At 42.5% G+C, this 22,946-nt stretch overlaps 1 protein-coding gene across 1 annotated transcript; it reads left to right on the top strand.

Moving 5' to 3' along the window:
* Nucleotides 1-10,879: 10,879 nt before the first annotated feature.
* abhd15a (abhydrolase domain containing 15a) lies at nt 10,880-22,220 on the top strand. Its single transcript, XM_069668755.1, has 3 exons — nt 10,880-11,784; nt 19,011-19,363; nt 21,059-22,220. Exons 1-3 carry the CDS (start codon nt 11,263-11,265, stop codon nt 21,705-21,707), a joined length of 1,524 nt encoding a protein of 507 aa, XP_069524856.1. The 5' UTR covers nt 10,880-11,262; the 3' UTR covers nt 21,708-22,220.
* The last annotated feature ends 726 nt before the right edge of the window (nt 22,221-22,946 follow it).

Below are 22,946 nucleotides of genomic sequence, written 5' to 3'. Positions count from 1 at the left end.
AGAAATACATTCGCACGTCTGTTTCACAGGACGGGACGTGTAGGAGAGGAACAAAATCCATCAAATATGCAAGTAAACTCTAGACACGGTCTTACTTGCAGGAAATACATTTATTTGCTGCATCCTGCCTGATGAACATAGACACCTGATGAAGGTCGAGCACCGAAACGTTGCAAGCAAATACATGTATTTCCTGCAAGTAAGACAGTGTTTTTTTTTTATTTCCAAAATTATATTCATAATGCTTTTTTCAGGAATAACAACACGCCAGATACACATTTAAAGGTCTGCACACACATGTAGCAACACTGGTCCGATGAAATGAAGGCCACAAATCATACAGATGTCTTTTGATGATTTTATTTCTCTTTCTCTCTTTCGTCAGCAGACGCCGTGGAAACGTAACCTCTTGGACCTTGTGCAGAGTGAGGTAGGGGTGCATATTTGTGATTGATGATTTCTAAGCGTGTGCACACGTCATTTTCGAAGTTACATGCTTATGTTTTAAAGTCTAAACCTGCATAGAGGAAAATCCTGCTGCTTGACATTTGAGTTGCTCCTAATCTTGCTATGATTATGGTTCAGTGACTGCACTTAATAACCACGCGCACTGACTTCACCTGCACTCCACTCAGAAGATTGACTGATAAACCAGTGACTGACAGATCCTTAACGATCTCATTGGTTCATACGTCCCTCTGCAGGGCAGCTGTGAAGGCTCTTTAATTACGTGGAGAGTGATGTGAAGTGTGTGTGTGTTTGAGGCTGTGCAGCTGAGGTGCATGCAATAAACTGAGGAATTCCTGCTTACTAGAGAGCTAATATTGTAGCTTAGGTAGCTCAAATATTTGTGAATGTACTACAATGGAAAATGACTGTTTGCAGTGACAAAGTGAACACATTTGGTGTCAACTATAATATACTGAAGCCTGCAACTTAACTTTAATGTTGGACAGTTTTGGTGAATCGATGTTCTTTTTAGTCGGTAATGTACAGTAGAGTGACGGCAGGAAATGAGGGAAAAGAGAGATAAGACTAATGTTAAATGAAGCCAACACAGATGATGGTAGAAAACAGACACAAAATCTTGACCTGCAATCCATCAAGTGGCCAGTCCTTGCCATGTACTTTTATCTCTTATCTTGTTAAGAACAGTTTGGTGTTATTCATTTCTTTCTGATAAGAATCCATCTGTAAATCATCGCAAGTGTTTTTGAAGTCCCTTTCCCACTGGTTAAAAAACATGCGAACACCCGGCTTTTTTGCTTAATGGGAAAGGCTACAATCGGCATTCAGGCCAGGGTCAAATGACTGCAGTAGACCCGGGTAATTATCGCCTCGGCTCTGATCGGCACTGATGGGAACACAAAACCTGTATTGAAACGCTAATCTCCGCCCCTTTTCCGGCGCGATGCTATGCTCCGTCTGTGACTCCTCGTCATCTCAGCTACAAATTCCGCACGTCTCCGTCGGAGCAGCGCTTGAACATCATTCCAAATTTGTCAGCGCTGAGTTTGATAAACAGACTGAATGAGTAATAGATACAATAAAGACCTAACCACTGTAACATCTTCACTGTTTACCAACCCTGTTTCAGGCGCGTTTGTGACGTCAGACGGTGACGCAGCAGAAAAGGGACCAAAAGGAGTATACTTCACTGGAATGGGAAAAGCGACAATTGGCATTTATTAGCGGGTCTTCCCCGGTCTAAAAAACCTACCTCAATGCGCTAAATTTGGTGGGAAAGAGGTAGAAAAGACCTACCAGTGCTGTGTGACTGAATCTCGTTGTCTGGATACAGCAATGGCAGCGTGCACAACTCCAAAAATAAGTTGTAAAGTATCGTTTCGGGTGCACGGAAAAAAAATCTCTCTAACTGACTGTCTGTAGTGGCAAAGACATTTTTGTTTATATTTTCTGCTATGTATTTGGCTTAGAATGGGATTTGTCCATGTTATTTGTAGTAAGTGGAATGTTGTCTTGGTATGGACACACTTCCCGCGTTCCCTCCTTCCTTCCTGCGGGGCGGACCTCTCACTCATTTAATCTCACCTTGGCATATATACCAATTCCTTTGTTCACCTTTGTATGCTGAAGACGGCATAGAGCCGAAACGCGTTCATCTGTGACCCACATCAAAGTCAGTTCTACTTGATCCTGTGAGTAACGGAGCTTTCTGTTTTTTCTGAATCTCGTTGTCAACACTCATCCCTACAGCCCTACAGGGTGAATGAAAGTGATATAAGATTATTATTTTAATTTGAAACTCCAACAAATCCTCCATGATTTATATCATTTGTAGAACACACAAACAAACAGAGACAACCTTTAACCTTGTTGCGGATCCAGCATGCCCTTCTTCATCGTCTGGCTGCTTCAGCCAGCTTGCTGTATTTGAGGGGTCATGTTTACTGTACATTGAGTGCTGGTACAAAGGCCACAGACACACAAAACATATACACATATACAAACACATGTAAACAGCATGCTGCACCCTCAGAGGGAGGCAGCTCAGCTTTGTATCTCAACGCGTGTGACCATCCGTGAAAAATGTCAACAAAGGAGCTGGTATTCACCGCAGCGTCTCGGCTGGAATTGGATGAAGTCCAGCGAACACATACGGGATTGGCTTTCATCTTGTTCATTGTGTTTGCTGCTGTTGCAAAAGCTGAGGGAGATTCACAACGTTTGTTATTGCAAACGTCATCCAGAGCCACCTGCGACCACGGGAAGGGTCAGCTTTGATCTTGACTGTGGTGTTTTCTATATTACCTGACAGGTACACTACAGTGCTTCAGTGGATGCATCTGTAAACTGACTTTCCAGTGTCAGCTAGGTGGCGCCCTTAAAAGCTATCACCATGGTAACCTGCGAGCTGAGTTCAGGATGTCAGATCCAAATGCCCCCTCACCAATCAGCTCTCTCGAATATGCCATCGCGTATTCCCAGAGGGTCACATGAGCCGGATTAAAATAACCTCCTCGCGTCATGAAGAAAGCAGACGGAAATGTGCTCACAAGAACAGGACCAGCAGCAAGTAGAACCACAGAGGGGGAGAAGCAGCTGGTAAGTGGGCTGTTAAGACAGAAGGTCTGGGAAACATGCGGTCAACTCTGAGAACAAATCATATTTATATTGTACAGTCACTTTCATGACGCTATTGTCCCTATAAAGGTCTATAAACAGGACAAATGTCAATAAACAGCTACTCAGCATGCCCTATGTTAACCTACGTTTCCATCTGCAATCCTTTCTAAGGCATCATGACTGTCGCTAATGAGGCACTCCTCCAATTAAGGATCCCAGGGAGAGGTAATGACAACTGCAGGAGGTCTTGATCGAGGTAACGGAAACTCACAGGGAACTTGTTATACAGGACTATGTTCTAAAGTTATGATAGCCTCTTGATATTATTTAGGAGAGACGTCGTTTTGTGCAAAAAAAGATGTTGTTTCATGACTGAACCAAATGAAATAGGCCTTAATTTCAACTTGACACAGGTAATCGAAATATGTGTTGATGTTCAGTGACACAACAATCAGCTGGATGCTTAACATCCAGCTCAACATGGCATATTAAATTATACCTGACTGACAGCTCTGTGCAGGTGTTCAAACAATGTATTCCATAGTGATGGCACCTGAGGTCACAGTGACAACACTTAACCTGAGCAGACCCTTTAGAAACCTACAGCAGATGTTATATCTGTGATACAGTCTAGTGGGTTACAGCAACCTGGGCATACTTATTAATGTGATTTGTTATTGTAATACCCTTCATGTCACATGGACAATACATCATAATGCTTTTACTAATAAAATCAGCAGAGTAAAACCACACTACATAGGTGGATCATTTGGCTTTAACTGTACAGTTGAGGGCTGCACAGTGCAGTGGTTAGCGCTGTTACCTCACAGAAGGTTGCTAGTTTGAGACCTGATCGGGACGAATAGGGCCTTTCTGTGAGGGCTCCCTTCAGGTACTCCTAAAACTACTCCTTTTAAGAAGAAATCACTTATTGGTCATATTCATTTGCCACATGTTTGCAATTTTAAAATATCTAATTAAGTCAAAGTTTTTCCATGTTTTCTTTTACGCAGTCACTTCCTGACAGGGTCCAGTGATAAGAAATGATACTGTACATACTCGTCAGCCTCTCACTTTAAAGCATTTGCCAAAACACACTTTTCTGCAGCCAAGTTGGAACTCAACATAACCTGACTTGTTCTCTCTTTACTAAAACACAGTTAAGCCAAGGACCCCGTGTTAGCAGACATTTGATATGTTCTGAGATCATCGGCTCCCTGCAGCAAGTTCCTGCTGCATTCCTCCACTTCTGTTTTGACTCTCAGTCTCAAACAGGAAATTAAGAAAATAAAAAACTGGAAAGGGTTTTTAAAATACACAAACACAAAACAGATTTTGACAAATAGTGCCTTTGTTCCTCTTTTTTTCAGGGAAAAAGTTTCAGTTGATTTTTTCATTGTATCAGATCACGCTAAAACATTATAAAGCCCCTGAAAACAACAACAATAAAGTTAAAGTGGGGTTATTATGCTAATTCCAAGCTTCATATATCACTCTGTGATACCTGTGGAGTAGCTTAGCATAATTTATAGTTATAAAAACTTTCACACACTGGTGCTCTGTGCAGGCCCTCATACAGCCTCTGCCTGTAACGACTCGGTCAGCTCTGTCTCTTTAAGAAACCCCACCCCTACAAGCCCACTTTCTTCTGATTGGCCAGCTCTCCGAAGTCTGTTGTGACGTCACAAAGTGCAGTGTGTAGAAAAAACAGTCTGAAATCTGGCGTTCACAGCAGCCTGCAGACTGAGCTGAGAAGCCTGGGGATTACTCCAACATACTTTTACCTACAGATTTAAAACTTCACCCACGTTTAGTCTGGACATCCAACATCGTAACATTATATATATGTCTTAAAATGTGAAACAGCATAATACGCCCTCTTTAAGATTTTGGTGGAAAAAACATCCATGTACATTATTTTATATATATATGTGTGTGTAAAAAAGAGATTGACACAGACATCATGACAAGAAGCTGTCAGTTGGATTCATTCGTTAAAGACAGCAGCATCCCTTTGTCTATTAATGCTTATAAAGGTGGTGCACTTGATACAATCATATGTGACCACAGGAATAGCAGGAGAAAAGCCTGCTAATCTTCCCCTAATCTATTTTCCAAGAGGCAGCACACTCGGCTCTGCAGAGAAGCTTGAAGGTCAAGAGGAAGAAGTCAGGACACATCTGCATAACTCTGCATATTATTTCGGACTCTTCATGTGCGCCACCTCATGTGTGATATCTCTTTCTGCACATGTATATCACTCCATTACTCTGACCTCTTTGGGCCTCTTTTTTACCCTTCGTTTCATTTCCCCTTCTATTACCCGCTTGCTTCCTGCTTTGACTTTCTGTCACAGCTTCTCTCGTCTTTTGTTTCATTTGCTGGCCCACTCTAAATACATTTGTCCGAGAATTAGCTTTCCTTTGATGAGCTTTACTAAAGAATGAGGCTTAAAGAGTTGGCATATTGCAGTTAACTGAACATTTGCTTTTACTGCATTTGTACTGCTTGTATTTTATAGAGTCTTATGACATAACAGTGTACTTTTGATAAATCATGGTTAACACAAATAAAAAAGTAAATACACACTTCAAAAACCTAGCTGGTGTGTTTTCAGACATTTATTCCTCCCTTGTTGGCTTTTACAATTGCTGTTCAATATTTACCTTGATGGGTTAGCGTGCTACATGAATTCACACTCCATTTGCTCATAAGAAACATTCACTATATGTCTTATGCCTCTGCTAAAATGCTACTTCAATTGTCACAGGAAGTTTAAATGGGACAGGAAAGCTGCTATAGGATGTGGTCATGTGTCTACATGTGCGAGAGGAGGTAATGAAACAGTGTGCTGCCGGTGGCTTCAGAAAGGGCAAAGCGTGATATATTTTTTCTTGCTGGAGGGGGGAATGTTTAAACTCTAAATCCATATGTGATTTATTGATGTTATAAAAAGTAAGTGTGTGAAAGTGGAGAAATGTGTTTGGATTTGTTCCTGTTAGTTTCAGCCCTTCAAATATTCGCCCGGCGGAGAAGGGAACACATCTGTTTGATGATGGGTGTGAGTCAGTCAACAGTGAACCTACGTCATGCTGCGGGTTCAAGGGAGGGACATGTACTGCCGCACCACATAAATAGATGCCGATGTTTGGGAAAGTTAAAGCCGACCGTGACGCTAGTTCATGTGGTTGCAGTTACAGGACGGGTGAGAGGTGACGTGCTGTAACATTATTCCTTTTTTAATATCTTAGGTGGGATGTTGGAGTTCTGATTTAGACTTAAAAAGATCAAACATAAGTCATGAGGAAAGGAGGTCTGAGCCAAGATCTTGCGCCACAATTTTGGGTTTTGAATGGCACAGTGACTGTTTGTTTTGATGTTAAAGGTCGAGGCAGTGCGATGGCGACACAGCATGATGGGCGGAGCCTGGAGAGGAGGAGGGACAGAAGAAAGGACAAGAACACAAGCGATCAAAACAACAGCAGAGACACGATGGTGCCAAATTTCAGTATGTCAATTTTAAATCCACCTACAGCTCCTCCTAATTCCTCCTAAATAACCACAGCTTGTTTGCACTCCCATCGAGGAGGCATAAGATTTCAAATATGAAGGGGGGTATTTGGTGGGCCCACAAATTAGATCTAAACACATAAACCATGAGTCATGAGGCTGCAGAGAGTCCTCTCTGTCTTCTTCGCCTGTGGTTCAACAGTCAATATCATCACTCCCCTTTCCTGTGCTGTTAACTTGAGAAAAGCCTTTTGACTCATTGTGTCACTGTTAATGGGGATATTGGACATAAAAATGCTGTTTGCTGATGTTATCCAGTTGATGAGTAAAATGCTAAAGGTTAAATGTAGCAAGCTAGGCTAAAAAACATATCCACTGATGACGCTTCGGAAGACTTTAGGAATGGTTTGACATTTTGGAAAATCTGTTTATTTTTTCTCTAGCTGAGATTTGGATGAACATTTTGATTCCAGTCTGACATTAGTATCTTACCTGAAACAACTTACCTGAACATGTTGTGAGTTGTTTCTAGCCATGCTAGCAAGACAGGCCTACTTCGTGTTTAATAGGTCTGCAAGAGTTAGTTAGCCCTAATTTAGTAAGCTTAGTGTTGTGATTCCAGTCTTATGTCAGTACCTTAGTATTTCCCTAACTCAAAATATGTAGCAGCATCTTGCTAGCAATTTAGCATAAACACTATAAACAGTCCAAAAAAGCTAGCCTTGCTCTATTAATGTGCCATTAAATACACTGGCACCTGAAACAACTCAATAATGAACATGTTACGAGTTGTTTGTAGCCATTTGGAGCTATGCTAGCAAGACACTTACAAATAGTTAAGTAGGTCTTTATGAGTTAATCAGCCCTAATTTAGTAAGCTTAGTGTTGTGATTCCAGTCCGATGTCAGTATCTAAAAAACGGCCGATTGAACACATGATGGTGTGTGTGGCCCTTATGTTGCTATGCTAGCAAGATACTTAGTTGTAAGTCTGTCTTAAAGAGTTAATCAGCCCTAATTTAGTAAGCTTAATGTTGTGATTCCAGTCCTCAGTACCTTAATTATTCACTGAAGCTAAATATGTAGCTGCAGCTTGCTAGCAATTTATCATAAACTTGCTCCGTTTAAGTGCTATTAAATATGCTAGCACTGGCCTACTTACTAATGAATACTATACGGGGTATTTGTAGCCCTTTTATTGCTATGCTATATAGTATGTCTTTTAGAGTTAGCCAGTCCTAATTTAGTAAGCTGGGTTTAACTTACAGGGGTTCTTAACATGCATGGGCTAACATTTCATGTTGTGATGAAAAGAAAATAAATTACGGACAAGAAGTACTTTTTTCGTACTTTTGACTGATTTAAGTTACACTACGTGAAAATAATCTTCTACCAGAGAAAATACAAGAATGAGAACTATGATGGGCCAATACAATAATGAGCTTTAGAAGTACTGATTGGTTGACTTTGTTAGTTTTGGACAGAGCCAGGCTAACTGTTGCCCTTCATGTTTGAATTCATTATGCTAAGCTATGCTAACTCGCTGTAGCTCCATTTCTAATGTACAGGCATCAGAGGTATCAATCTTCTCATCTTTTTCTAGAAAAGACAGTGATTAAGCAAACGTCCCTAAATTACAATTTGTTTTTATGCTGTTATTTCTATCACTTGATAATAGTGTACTCTTACTTTTAGCTACAGTAAAACATTTTGATTGTTTTAAAGGCTCCCTTGCATTGATCGTACTCTCAAAGTAAAGATGTGTAAATTTCAGCAGAATTGCATCCAGTAGACTTCATTCATTAAACCTCAAATAGGACAAAGTGCAACCTCTAGGCTATGTTCTCATTTTGGCCCGTTGTCTGTTTGTTATTCTGTCAGCACTCCTGGGGAAAAACTGCACATTCTGCCTGTGAAAGCTTGCTTGATTGTAGATTAGGTGTGCGTGACGTGAGTGTGAGTGCTTGTGTGTGTGCGTTTGTCATCTGGGGTCAATGATAAGTTACTGGGTTTGTTTGTCTCGTCTTTATGTATCTGCTTGAAAAAAAACAAGACAAAGAATCCTTGTCCTGTCTGGAGGATTGTGTTTGTAATCTGTTTGCCTTCTCAGTCATTTGATGGTTGAATAGCTCTAATTAAGTTCTCATGATACCAGTTGCTGTCACTGCTGAGGACTGCATGTTCCACAAAACATCACTCCCACATTAGTTTTTTATGTTCAAATATGGATTAACCTCGAGACCGACGCAACCAGGCAATATTCTCTACTAAACCATGTATTTCTCCACTTCAGTTGTTGCTAAAAATGAGGGTCAGGATCTGCCAAACACAGACCAGCAGTGGTTGTTTGTTTTGAGACAACCTTTGCAACATTTTCCAGACGGCTTTCACATCGACAAGGGTCTTCGATCCGGTTGTCAAGAGCTATAACGTCCAACCAACCTAGACTAACCGTGCATCCTTTTTAATGGTTGTCTAATTTGGTTCCAAAGTTAAAATTGAGCTCTTGACCTTTTTAAATCTGCATCTTCTTTCATCAATACAAAATGTATTAGTGTATTTCACATATTTCTTTATCTCAAGTGACCTTTGTGGAATCATTGACTGGGTTCGAACACAGACGACATCTGGATGACTTCAACGGTATCCTGGCCAGAATGCTTTAACTGTTCTACAGAGACTTTACATTTACAGCATCTCAAAGGGCACTTGATCAGTGTGACCCAAAGAAAATGTCTAAGAATGAAGTGTACAGACGTCTTATTAAAGTTAATGATCAAACTGTTTAACAGACCTCCTCAAAGCTTCCAACATTATGTAGTGAGTGATGACCTTGCCAACAGCTGAGATGGTTATCAAGCACTAAAGGGAAGTGTCTCATGATCAGAGTCTGGAGCAGCATACTGGTTAAATTAACACACAACATCCCCCAACCGGCTCTCCGGTGCACCAGCTGTAAGCTGTTCTGCTCTGGCATTCCCAGTGTCTCATGAGGTGAAACAGAGATCCCTCCAGCCTCTCATTAGTCTTTATTCTCTGCAGGATGGCTTGGCATCTCCTATTTTGACATTTATTTTCATTTTCCGTTGGCTAATCCACAGGAACGGAGTGGCACTGAAAGTTGGAACAAACATACAATGATTTCGTACTTGTCGCTTTCTGTTTGGGTTTTGTTTTCCCTCTCTTGCAAACACCACTGGTCCACACTGCCATCAATTTATGCTCAGCTGTCCGGAGCGCTTTGTAATGCCGCCATCAGTTAAATGAGTGTCCACAACAACATGTTTTCAGATGGCAAAGCGAGAGCGTTCCATGAACTCTATCAAGCTTACAGCGAGCACTTGAGCTGTTTGTGACTGATTTAGATGTTAATTGAATATATTTCAGACCTTTTCTGACGTATAATAACTATCGCTTTCAGTTGTTGTGCTTCACAATATGAATACTGTAACTTAAACTGAGGAAAAGTATTGTTTGCTCAGATACTTTGTCAGTCACACAAAGGTGAAAAAGACACCTTTGAAGAAGATATTCTCTTTTTTCCCTGCATCCTCCAATGAATCTGATCTTCCAGTTCCTTTCTCCAGTCCTTAATAGATAATTCTGTTCTTAATGGCTATTTTTATCTGTTTGAGTTTCATAGATAGCATCGGAGAAGCTAGGGGACGAGGGAAATAGCAGAGAGGATGTTATCACATTACATAAATGTTATGAGCCGAATCAAACTGGATGTCTGCAGCGCTCACAGTGCACCACACTCTGCACAGAGAGCTGTGGCCTACTTTGACTTACAGTCACAAAACTGACACACTGAGCAAAACATGACAGTGTTTTGTATAGTAACAGAAACCTGCCGAACAGGTTACGTCACACCTTATTTAAAGCCCCTCAGACTGTCAGATCTACAGATGATCTGCTTTTTTATTTTAGTCCTCCTTCTCTCTCTCTTTGTTGGTCGCATATGCTGCAAAATTAATTCAGAAGGAATTCATTCAGATCTATTGATGGGCATGCGCACTCACTACTCCTACAGAGGCAGGTCAGTGAGGGAGAGATTTACAGAGATAGGGGAATCCTGACAGGAATGCAGATGGTATAAAAAACGACGCACCTTCTTCAGTGTTCTGGGAGCTATTTAATGTGAGGACCAATAAAAGCAGATATTATCACGTGCACAGAGTACCTGCTTTCTCTTAGGGAGGCTGGACAAAATTGGGGGCGTTTCCAGCAGCAGCGGCGCCTCGCTCTCAGACATTTCTTGCGCTCACAGCTGTTGGGTTGAAGCACCGGTCGAGCGCAGTCCTGTCCAGAGCAGTTACAGTACCAGTTCGCGTTCAGTGCATGAAAAACGGACGGGGTCTCCTAGTTTGTCGAAAATAGAAACATTAAGAGCGGTTCAGAATGGGTTGGACCGGTAACAACGCTGCGTAACAGCCACAACACGCCGGCGAAAAAGAGGGGCTGGTGCGCTTTGGCACAGGAGGGACACCCCACACTTCACTCTCGACCAGAGCGTCACCCAGGACTAAATATCGGCACACTTCAAGACTGAACATGTTACCCTGGACTATTTTCTGTAATTTAAACTCATAATTATCAATTTAGGATCCAGACTAAGAGGTGGAAAGCGTCCGTGTTGTGCTCATTTGCCTCTCCAACCGTGCCAATGCTGGAATGGCTCGTGGTTCTGTGCATTGCGATCCTGGTGGTCCTAATCTGGCCACGATCCAAATATTTTGGCACCGAGAGCAAGACGGATGCTTTGCTTCAAGGCTTGGGGATTTCTCAGCAGGAAGTGAAGGATAAGACCGGGAGGTGCGTCTCAGATCGGGATGGGAGCGACGGGACCGGTGAGAAAGCACGCGCCGTGGCATTAATCTGTAAACCGTCCGCGCTGGCGAACTACCTCCTGAAACACTGCAGGACTTTCAGTAATTTCTCACCGTGTCTCGGGTGGACGTGGCGGGCCAGCGCCTTCCTGCAGAGTGTGTATGAGGCGTGCTGGCCGTACGACAGCCCGGTTCAGTTCGTTCGGGACAACCTGCAGCTGAGCGACGAAGGGCTGGTGGCCCTGGACTGGGCTGTGCCATCCTACCAGAAGCGACGCAGGACTTCCAGTCACTCCACCAGTCCCGTGCTGCTCATCATCCCCAACTCTTTTGGGAAAATCACTAGAAATGTGTTAAAGGTAATCTTTGCTTCTCTGACGGACTCCGCAGAAGAAAATTAAATACACTTTAATGGGACGAAACCAAGATCAAATTCAATAGCAATTTCAATACAGAAAGCCACAGAAAAGTCCTAATATTAAAGCTAAATATAGCCGTTTCCAGACACTAACAGCATCATTAATCTGTTCCTTAATCATGACAGATTTATAGTAACATATCCATTCAGCACAAGATTTAGGATTCCCTAATAGAAAAACCATGAACTTTGTAGCTGCACTGTGTCTCTAATCTGTGTTACAGCATGAGTAGACGAGTTAAACATGATATTATCTCCATAAAAGAGCACTTTTTATTGTCTATAACAACATTTCCACACTGTTTTCATAGCTAAGAAACTTGAGAATATCTAGAAAATGTATTTTAAACCAAGAGGATTGAGACCAGGAACATGCAAGGTACATAATAATGCATGCATAGACACATTCTGCTTGCTCAAAGTATTTTACATAGTCAAAAGTCAGACATTCAATCATTTAAAAAAGTATCCGTGCATATAAATAATGGCCTTTTAGACAGAGGCAATCCCGTGACATTAAGCCAGGTCAAGCTCAGTTTGAGGAAAAAGGAAGCTGGGCGGTAAGAAGAGCAGATGCGGAGGCAGCACCCGTCTTTCAAACACACTGACTGAGGTAATTGAGTGAGGGATTACAAAGCATCGCTTGACTTGAGGGGCCTGGGGAAGAGCAGTACCGCTCCACATGAATGCCTGTTGGTTCTCGCATCACTCGGAGCACCTGGCATCCACCAGGCTCATTTCATTTCATACTCCTAGCTCTGTGTGCAAAATCCATCAGAGACGTACTGTCAGAAACAACCCTGTATGAACTAAGTAGTCTCATTCATGTGACGAAAAAAAGATGCCAGAGGAGAAGGAAGAAATGATGGCGAGACAGAAATAATAGGAGAGTTTAACCATTATAAATAAGTGTTGACATAAAGCTGCACAATGGGACAAAACAAAATGATGGAGGGAAGTAATTGTCACATTCAGACCGATGTGAGCCTCTGAGGTTTGTTTTTGTTTGGGCCATCATCAGCAGAGAGTATTTGTGATGCTGTCATCCAGTTCCGCTTGGGAGGACTGGAAGCTGAGGCACCACAAGGGATATACAGCAATTAAGATCGCTCCTGTCACTGTTGAGACTCACGGTGCGTAACGTAGTCTGTGTGTGTGTAAGCATATGTGTGTGTGTGTTTGCCTGTGTGCCAAAAAGACAGATAAAAGGGCGCTCATGTTTGTGTGGGCTCACACACATGTGGGTCTATATCTGAGAAGAAAGAGAGAAGGGAATGTATGCAGACTCTGAGGGCCTCTGGTCCCGCTTCTCTTTAAACAGCACATGTCGTGAACTCATGCATTTATGAATGAGCCACCTCCTCTGAAATCATTCATATTTTACACTCTTATGCTTCTTTGTTTCGTTTACTCTGGCATGATATATAACGGTATAGCTTAACGTCGACACTGTAGTTAAGAGTTGTTATATGAAGCCTTTTCAATGGCTTCATTTGGGTCACAGATTTAATGTATTCATCCTAAAACTGAGCAAAATAAACCCACATACGTTTATTTATTCATGTTTTCTTTCTTTCAGTCAGATAGTCAGTTAGTTGGTTCCTCCAACACCATCGTGACATTGAGGGAAATTGCATTTTTGGCTTTCTTAGAGATAGTAAAAGGATTGAGGGAGCTCTTAAAACCGTATGGTAAATATAAGGCTACCACCAGAGGCCTGTTATTGTAGCTTAGCATAAAGACAGGAAACAAGGGACAACAGCTAGCCTTTTAACCGTGTGGTAAATATAAGCCTACCACCAGGGGCTAGTTAGCATAGCTTAGCATTAAGACTGGAAACTAGGATAAACAGCTAGCCTGTCAACCGTGTGGTAAATATAAGGCTACCGGCAGAATGTGGTTAACGTAGCTTAGCATAAAGACTGGAAACTAGGGAAAACATCTATCCTGTCAACCAGGTGGTAAATATAAGGCTACCACCAAAGGCTGGTTAGCGTAGCTTAGCATAAAGACTAGAAACAAGTGAAAACAGCTAGCCTGTCAAATGTGTGGTAAATATAAGGCTACCAGCAGAGGCTGGTTAGCGTAGCTTAGCATAAAGACTTGAAACTAGGACAAACAGCTAGCCTGTCAACCGTGTGGTAAATATAAGCCTTCCACCAGAGGCTGGTTAGCATAGCTTAGCATAAAGACTGGAAACAAGGGAAAACAGCTAGCCAGGCATCAAAATGCTTGTAAAAGTCCCTTTGAAGCCCAGTAATAAGCATATTTCATGCTGTTTTATTACCATACATAAGTCAAGGTGTAAGAAAGTCACGCTGAAGAAATAGTCTGGCACATAGCCTCCAGCCCCCCTACCCCTCCCAAACACACACGCATCATCTAAACCCATTTTTTCGCCCAACATCAAAAAGAGGTGACGCAGGGAGGCCGGTTTAATATCCTGAGGTGTGTTAAGACATGTGGGAATGAGTCCCACATTCAGCGACCTGTGATCGCTGCTTAAAGCATCGTGTTGAAATAAATGTTCCTGGAAGCAGACTTCCAGCTGGTGCAGCCGTCCTGCCTCACATGATTTACACGCGTCACACTTTCCTGACAGAGCACAAAGATTTGTGTCAGTTTGAGCAGGGTTTTGTGACCTACTTACACCATCACAAGTGTTTTATTCAGGTTGCTTCTGGCCCTCGTTTCACATATCACTTATATTTAATTCCTTATGGATTTAAAGTACGATATAATGTGCTCATTATGTGTAATTTACCCTTCATCACTTCAGTAATTGTGTTTCAGACTATTCATTTTGCTTTGCTCAAAGAAAAACTTTGGAATTTTCTCAAATTCCTCGGAAAATAGCTTAGCACCCGAGCAGTAAATGTGGGAAAAGTTTACCATTAACAGCCATTAATGGATCAGTGAGAGGGGTAATAGTAGCTTAATCAGTCTTTTGCTTGGAAATGTCCCCTTCACAGAATCATGCCACAAGATTTAGGACGTAATATCAGCAGAAATGTTTCAACATGCCCCAGCTTTCACAGGGAAACAACACAATGAGTGCTTTCTGTCTTGTCTTGTCTTTAGGACTTGTACAATGTGTAACCAGTGTGAACCCAGGTAGTTATAAGGCTCTTGGTGTGGAAATTGGAAACATAATTCTGTGTGCAATAAAATGCTTTCCAGACGGTGTTTATGCACATATTAGGTGAACACAACAGGACTTGTTGCCCCTAATTTTCCTGCTGCACCAATTAAAAATATGATCCAGAATATGACCCAGTTCCTACCTGGAATTTGCAATGGATCAGGATTTGGCCGCACTTTGGTCTTTGAATCAGAGAGATGCTTTGCTCAAATAGAATTGTAACTAATCAGTAGAGTGGTAGATACTCATTAGCTTAGAAGTCAAACAGGAAACTCCAGTAGTGTCTTTTAAATTTACAACATGACTCTTGCGACAAACCCTCAAGAAATCGGTCGTTATGGAGGCTTTTAGAACAAGAGCTAGCTTGCTTGATAGTTTCACTGAGGCGTGGGTGACTCTAAATGTATGTCAGTGATGTTTATCCCTTTAAAAATGAATTAAATAATTCTAGTCTGCCTTTGTAAGACTTTAGAGCCCACTATGTTTCAGGTTCTCTGGCAGCGCTGCCGTGTGTGACGGAAGGAGAGAAAAGTAATTGTGTATCTGCTGTTTGTCCAGAAGAAACAACATCTTTATCTTGATAGGCTTCATACAATTAGTTGATTAGTTGCAAAACTATACACTAACTATTAAGGTGACAGTCTACAGATAGATCTACGTGTTATGCTGGGTTGCCTACATAATGGTACACAATAGTATCATGTTGCAGGATGCGTTTATACATCAATTTATTCGTACAAATGTAAATATGTAAAAATGGCAACACTCATGCACATCCGTAGTACCTAACTCAGAATAACCGATCTGCTCTGTGGGCATGTGAGGCCTGTTGTGGAGTATTTTAGGCCATCTATTGACCTGGTTAGACGACAGAGCTTTGTAGCGTGATGCTTTGTTTCCTGTTAAAGGCTTTTAATCGAATAACACCCTTAATTTAACTTGATTTGAGGCCACATGTCCCGATGAAGCTGCTGAACTTTGTCAAACACCAGAGATGGTGGATCACCCCTAAACAGGAATATTGTTGAACTTTAGGAGCCCTCTTGTATTTTTGTCCGCGTCATTGTTCCAGCGCAGAGGGAGGGAAGGATAAATGCTGCCTGTGTGTGTGTGTGTGTGTGTGTGTGTGTGTGTGTGTGTGTGTCTGTGTGTCTGTGTGTGTGAGAGAGAGAGAGAGTGAAAGCTGGCATGCTGTCCAGTGTCTGGAGTCCCTGCTGATGGAATTTGTCACTGAGCTGACAGTTTATCAGCTCTGGCAGAAAACTGGGGGAGAAGCTAGTGTTTGTTTTTCTACTGTGTCTGCAATGACGCTCGGATCTCTAAACCAGACAAATACAACAGAGAAAGGAAGACGAATGACTATATTTCTTTGTTATTGATAAAAACTCTAGTCAAATGTCACATTAAGGAAGCTCTGACGACAAATATATTCCGTCTAAACTGGCGACATCACCGATCAATTTATCTGATTGTCTAAAAAAGATTACTCCATGACTCATTGATTCACTTCCGAACCAAAATAAAGTGACGAATGACAGAACAGACGTGGCTTTGCGATATCTTTTTCATTCATCCTCATGGTGCGTTCAGTGTCTCATCCCCCCATTGTGCCTGTTATACTGGATGATTCACACAGAAATCACCAGGATGTCTGACATTAGTTTAACACCTCATGGCAGTATTAATACCTGAGCAGGCAGGCGTAAGTAGATCATCTCACACTCGCTTCCCCCTAATTTAATCTGAGCTGCTACATTCATCACTCGGCCCCGGCTCTCATACGCAGTTTAAACCATGAAATGTCTAACAGTGTATCTGGATATCTGTGGGAGTTAAACTGAACTCAAGCGAGGCGTAGTCATGTGGAATTGCTCTCTTCCCCTCCTCTCACGTGCTCCTCTTGAATCATGATAATTCAAAGTGTTATCTACTGAAGGGGTGAGGGAATGAGCATTAAAACAAGTTCCGGTGAATTAGCTCTGCTCACAGCTTTACTGACACAGCTATGTCATGTGTCTGGCCGGGTAAATCTTATTTTGAAAGTGTCGGAAACAGCAGAGGAGAGAGTGGGGACGACAAGGTGTCGAGGGTTGAACCCAGGCCTGCCCAAGGACTGTAGCCTCTGTATATGGGTCGAACGATTTGACCGCTTATCTAAACCGGCGCCCTTTCTCTACATACGTCCACTCCTTGCATTTAATAAATTGTAATGGACTGGATATCGCATCCCCTTTCGGATGAAGTGGGCCTTTCTGTGTGGAGTTTGCATGTTCTCCCTGTGCATGCGTGGCTTCCCTCCGGGTACTCTGCCTTCCTCGCACAGTCAAAAGACATGCTTGTTTTCTCAAAGAAATTGCCTGTGTGAATGTAACCGTGAAAGGTTGTGTGTCAGCCCTGTGATTGACTGGCAATCAGTCCAGGGTGTACCCAGCCTCTCGTCCAATGTCAGCTGAACAGGTTGGATGGATGGATGGCGGCTGTGGCTCAGTGGTAGGGTCGGTCGTCTCTCAATCAGAAGGTTGGGGGTCCGATCCCTGGCAAAGTGTCATTGGGCAAGACACTGAACCCCAAATTGCTCCCAGTGGCATAGCCAGGTGTGTGAATGGGGCATAGATCTGATTGGAGATTGGCACTTAAGGCCTTTGCCATGAGTGTGTGAAAGGGTGAATGTGACATGTAGTGTAAAAACGCTTTGAGTGGTTGGAAGACTAAAAAAGTTCAACCATTTACCATAATTTGTTCCTATGGTAATATTAAGAGTCTTGACTGGAACTCCCTCTCTGCATGGAGAGCTTCAAAACCAGGTTTTAGGTTTACATAGGTGTCATTATGTCTAAATATGATCACAAAGTTTTTCAATATTGAATGATATCAATAATTTTAGCACTATCTACTGGCACTATGTTAATGCTGGATGAGTTTTTCAAATCATTTTTTATGTGTGTAATATCGAGGAAAAATGTCCCGAACTATGTGTCATGAGTATTCTTGTATTTTTTTTTCTATTGATTAACTTTGATTAAAATAATTAATCTAATTATGCTGCCAACACTTGAGTCATCTTCAATCAAGGCTACAAGCAGAAGTGTATTTACACTGCTTTCCTTCCTCAACACCAATCACAGGCAGAAAATAACAGCAGCAGAAAACAGAATAATCACAGAACCATGAGATGTGGAGGGATGGACATTTTGAAAGCAAGTAAATGAGCCTTGGTTTAAAGCCAAAAAAGGTTTTTGGGTGAGTGGCAGAGCATCTTACTGATTTAATGAAGTACTTTCAATGATACCTTCTTCATAAAACTGGCTTCATGAAAGTCGTTATTCCCATAGATAGTACAGTTTTTATTGCATTTAAAGTATTTTAAATCTTTACATCACAGGTTTCTGTACTCAAACTCTCAAGGGGAAGCTGCTTAGTGAAGGTGGAGGCTGCCCCGACTGATCAGCTTGCCGAGGGATGCTTCTTAATTTTGCAATAATGTTAACCTTCATCAAGGCCATTTCTGAGAACTGTCAAATGCCTGGACCTTTTCCATTTAAAGGCAAAGTGGCACCTTCTCAGCTCGTGACAAGGTAGAATAATATTGTACATCTTGGTGACAGGCCCGTCTAAGCAGCACAGTTAAAGTAAGATGCTCTTAATCCTGTGGTGTTACAGTGTTCTCACTTCCCCCACCAACTGGTTAGGTCTTTTTTCCATACAATAAAAAGTAGCACTGCGTGTTTCTGGGTGTGAAGACATGTAGTGGAACATAATGGAAAGTAAAGGCAGGAGTTGTGTAATTCTGTGGTATTAAAACCAAGAGACCCGGCCGCACTAATTCCACCGTGTGGCCTTTTCAGAGTGCACAAAGATTATGTCAGCATAGCATGTAGAAAAAAACATAGTGTGTAAACCGTCAACCAGCTCATGTTGTATCTCTGTACTGTTACGTAAACGGATTAATACCGTCTGTCTAAGCTAACATACACAACTCCTCCTCTGAATTCATAACAATTATATTTTCCCCTGTCTCTCTATAGTTGTGTGAAACAGCGCTCTCCCACGGCTACCTTCCAGCAGTATTCAACCGCCGCAGCCACAACGGCACCCCGCTCACCACCCTCAAGCTGCAGCAGTTCGGCGACCCTGCAGATCTGCGTGAGGCCGTGCGCTACATCCGCTACAGGCAGCCTGCTGGGAGACTGTACGCAGTGAGCGAGAGCACCGGGTCGGGCCTCCTCCTGTCTTACCTCGGGGAGTGCGGTTCATCCAGCTATGTGACGGCGGCTGTCTGCCTGTCGCCCGTGTTCCGCTGTCAGAGCTGGTTTGAGAGCGGGCTGTGCTGGCCGCTGCAGTGGGTGTTGGTGGTCTACCAGAAGATCTGTCTGAGCAGGTATGGAGGGAGGAACTCTAGGGGGAGGGAGACATGTTGGCATAGGTTCGTTTTGATGGATTGGTGGGTAAAGTGGTGATGATACTTGCGGCAAAATATGATCCACAAGCTGACAGAGGATCAGGCAAAAAAGTCCACTTTGTACCAAGATTCTGCAAGATTGGAAGCAAACCCAAATGTGAGCGCGTGTCAAATATCAGCATGATCCCTCTACACAACATACTGCATGAAAGAGGAAAATTTAGCCTGGGTTTAAGTACCTTATATCTGCATTCTTTCTAATGGCCAGCAGGGGGCAACTCCCCTAGTCCAAGTGTACAGAAGTCAATCTCGGAACCCATCGGCCGATATAGCCTCTTGAAGTAATGTTGGATTTTCCAGTTTAGCCAGCGCTTATCGATGAGGACTTTCTTGGTTCATTTAATCCCCTAGAGGAGTGCCGTTCATCTGTTTGTGGTGAGTCTCAGTCTCACTGTAAATAGTCAGTTACACAGAGGCTGCACTCTGGTTAAGTACAGCGGTATGAACCCAAAAAAGAATCTGCTTTTCTTGTGATTTACTTTCAATTAGCTGGTCTTAATTTTGCGGAAATATCATCATGATGCAGATTAGTAAAAAGTAAAAATGCAAGATTTGTCAGGTAAATTTGTAAAAAAAATACTTTTAAAATGCTCGTTTGTTGAACGGAAGTTGGATCGTTTCGATGCGTTCAAGGAAGTTAGGGAAATCTAAATGTTGAAGGGCTTTCACAACACAGCGTAAAGGGAATTTGTCTCAAGTTTGATGTAGAGCAGATTGTGAGCTGTACTTGCTGATGTCTGCTCATAGAGATTAATAAGAAGGGAATGTTCTCACTTGATTTATTACCTCAGTAAACGCTTTCCTAATCAGTTTATGGTCTCAATCTCTCAGTTCAAATCTTCTTCAATACAGCATGATATTAAAATGCATATCCTTCCTACGGACAAATATGGTCACTTCCAGAAAGCAAAACAGCCAAAATACCAAGGCTTCAAATTTGCATTTCACAAGACGATGGCTTACATCATATGACTACATTAATTCTTTTAAACAGTCCTTGCTCCTGACAAAAAACATTTTTGAGCATGAACCACAATTTTTATGATATTGCCACCATGCAGTGGGGACAAAAATAACATTGTGGGGCATTTTCCCTTCGTGTCCACAGCCCACCATGCAGATATGTATTATGTATAAATCCTCTCCTTTTGGAACAAGGTGCAAGTTAGCAAACTGAGTTTTACAAGACAGACAGAAAAAAACAGCTCCCTCGCTTCTTCGGCTCACTTCAAGAATACATCAAACAAAGCTTTATAAGGCTTCTGCATGAAGTTTGCCCTATGATCTAAGAGGGAATACACTTAAACAAGGAAAATAATGAATGTTCAGTCAGCCAACAGGGAGGCATCGAAAAAGGGGATGTAAGAAAAACAGATGCAAGTACTCCCTCCCCATTTACTGGAAAGGCACAAACAATTAAGGAACAATTGAGTTACTGTAGCAACAGATGGCCTGCTCAGTGTCAGCTCATTGATTCTGAGAGACAGCGTGACCCAAGTAATGTTTCTCAAATCAGTGCTGCGAAGGGATTATCACACCCATGCAGTTCTTCAGAGGTGATTCACTGGTTGTCTCTGATCGTCTCTGATTTTTGTGCTCTGATTTCATGCACAGGTACAAGACGGTGCTGGGTGAGACCATACAGACTGACACCTTGTTTTCCAGCTGTTCCCTGCGAGGCCTGGAGGAGTCGTTGTTCTGTCAGACCGGACATACAGGCTGTGCATCATCAGCCCCAACAGGGAGCTGTGCCAGCGACACTTCAGGTGCCTGGGATGCTTACTGGGAACGCAACGAACCCTTGAGAGACGTAGACGAAGTGGCTATCCCTGTTCTGAGCGTGTGCGCGAAGGACGACCCCGTCCGCGGTGACACCCAATCCACAATCCCCTTGGAGCTCTTTGAGACAAACCCGCACTTTTTCCTCCTCCTGACTGAGCGCGGAGGTCACTGCGGTTTCTCCACCCAGTCCAAGGGGAGTACGTTTGCTGCAGTCGGTTCGGCGGCGGTGCCCAACAGTGGGACGGAGAACCGTGGGCCCAACTGGAGCCACAAAGCTCTGCTGGAGTTCTTCAGGGCGACCACGGACTTCTTCGCTGCAGAGGAGAGAACGAAGCAGCTCGCCGCGAGGAGGAGGGGGCTGGGGGGAGGCGCGGGAGGGAGGGCGTTCCGCCACCGCAGCGTCAGTACGTGTAAGCGGGTGCCAGCGTGTTCACATAATATCCATGCTATTTACAATTGGCAGAGGTCCTACACACGATGAGGGAGCTTAAGGGAAGTGATGCTTTCCCGACCACTGAGACACTCTGCTTCAAATCGAAAAGTGCAGCGATTGTGAAGCGCTGAGGTCATAGACTGACAGAAAGTGCGTGTTGTTCTCACACACACGGGCCATAAAACACAAGGACGAGATCATGACCACACACTTGCATGCAGTTGTTTTATTTAACTGCTAAACAGATGACACTAAACTCTCAAGATGGGTCGCTGTATTTTTCTACAGGCTGACACAAATCTTTCCACTGCCAGCTGCAGGATTCTGTCACTGTCTTAATAACACACACATACACACACATCGGCCTCACAATTTACACAGTTTGCTGTATTTACACCCAAGACCGCTACGCTTTGTCCTCCGGGGCACTTGAAACCTTGACACTTACTGTTGTGTGTTACTGTTATTCTTTTTATAAGTGAACGAGTGTTTAATGGGGAGCAAACGTGTTGAAATCTTTGTGCCTTCAGAAGGGAAATAAATTTGGCCTAAATGTCAAACGGGTTTAATAAACTTAAGTGTTATTGTGCGCAGAGTTTACTGTGTGTGTTATTGAAAGTTCTCCAATGTCTTGGTCCTGTGAATAGAGGAGTTTATGTGTGATTGAAACCCGTCTGTGTTTAGAGAAAAGTCTGTGCAATGAGGTTATATTTAATGAGCTGGGTGGCTGAAAGCAGCCATCGCCCTGTCTCATCATTTAAACTCCGTGCTGCAGCTGGATGGCTGCTTTGGCATTTAGTTTAAGCATTTGAGACTAAGCAGTATTAAGTTATTCGAGACACCTCTCGAGTCTGTGGAAATTTAGGTACTCATTTATCATTCTTGCGCATCAAGGGAATAAATTATAAAACTTAAAAGGTGCAAAGTATAGTGTTGAAAGTGGTTTTGAAAGAGTTCCCCAATCTTGAAGATCTCTTTCCCTTTTCGCCCCTAATGGTGATTAACAGATAAAGCAGGAACACACTTCCCAATTTAACCAGACATCTACGGTTGGCTCCCTTTGTTACAGTTGTAACTCTTAAGTCAGGACCCAAAACTATCAGGCGCTGTTGGTCTGTTTTATAAAAATGTTATACGCCATTTAAATGTCTTAAAGAGGAGGTATTATTCTGTTTCACATTTTAAGACATATATAAAATGTTACAATGTTGGATGTCTAGACTAAACATGGGTGAAGTTTCAAATCTGTAGGTAAAAGTATGTTGGAGTAATCTCCTGCTAAAAAAG

Source organism: Semicossyphus pulcher, unplaced genomic scaffold (assembly GCF_022749685.1).
Source record: "Semicossyphus pulcher isolate SPU_LCO1_2020_fin unplaced genomic scaffold, fSemPul1.0.p SCAF_19, whole genome shotgun sequence".
In the NCBI taxonomy this organism is placed as follows: domain Eukaryota; kingdom Metazoa; phylum Chordata; class Actinopteri; order Labriformes; family Labridae; genus Semicossyphus; species Semicossyphus pulcher.
Note: the sequence above shows the minus strand (reverse complement) of the source record. Positions and strands in the feature narration are given on the sequence as shown.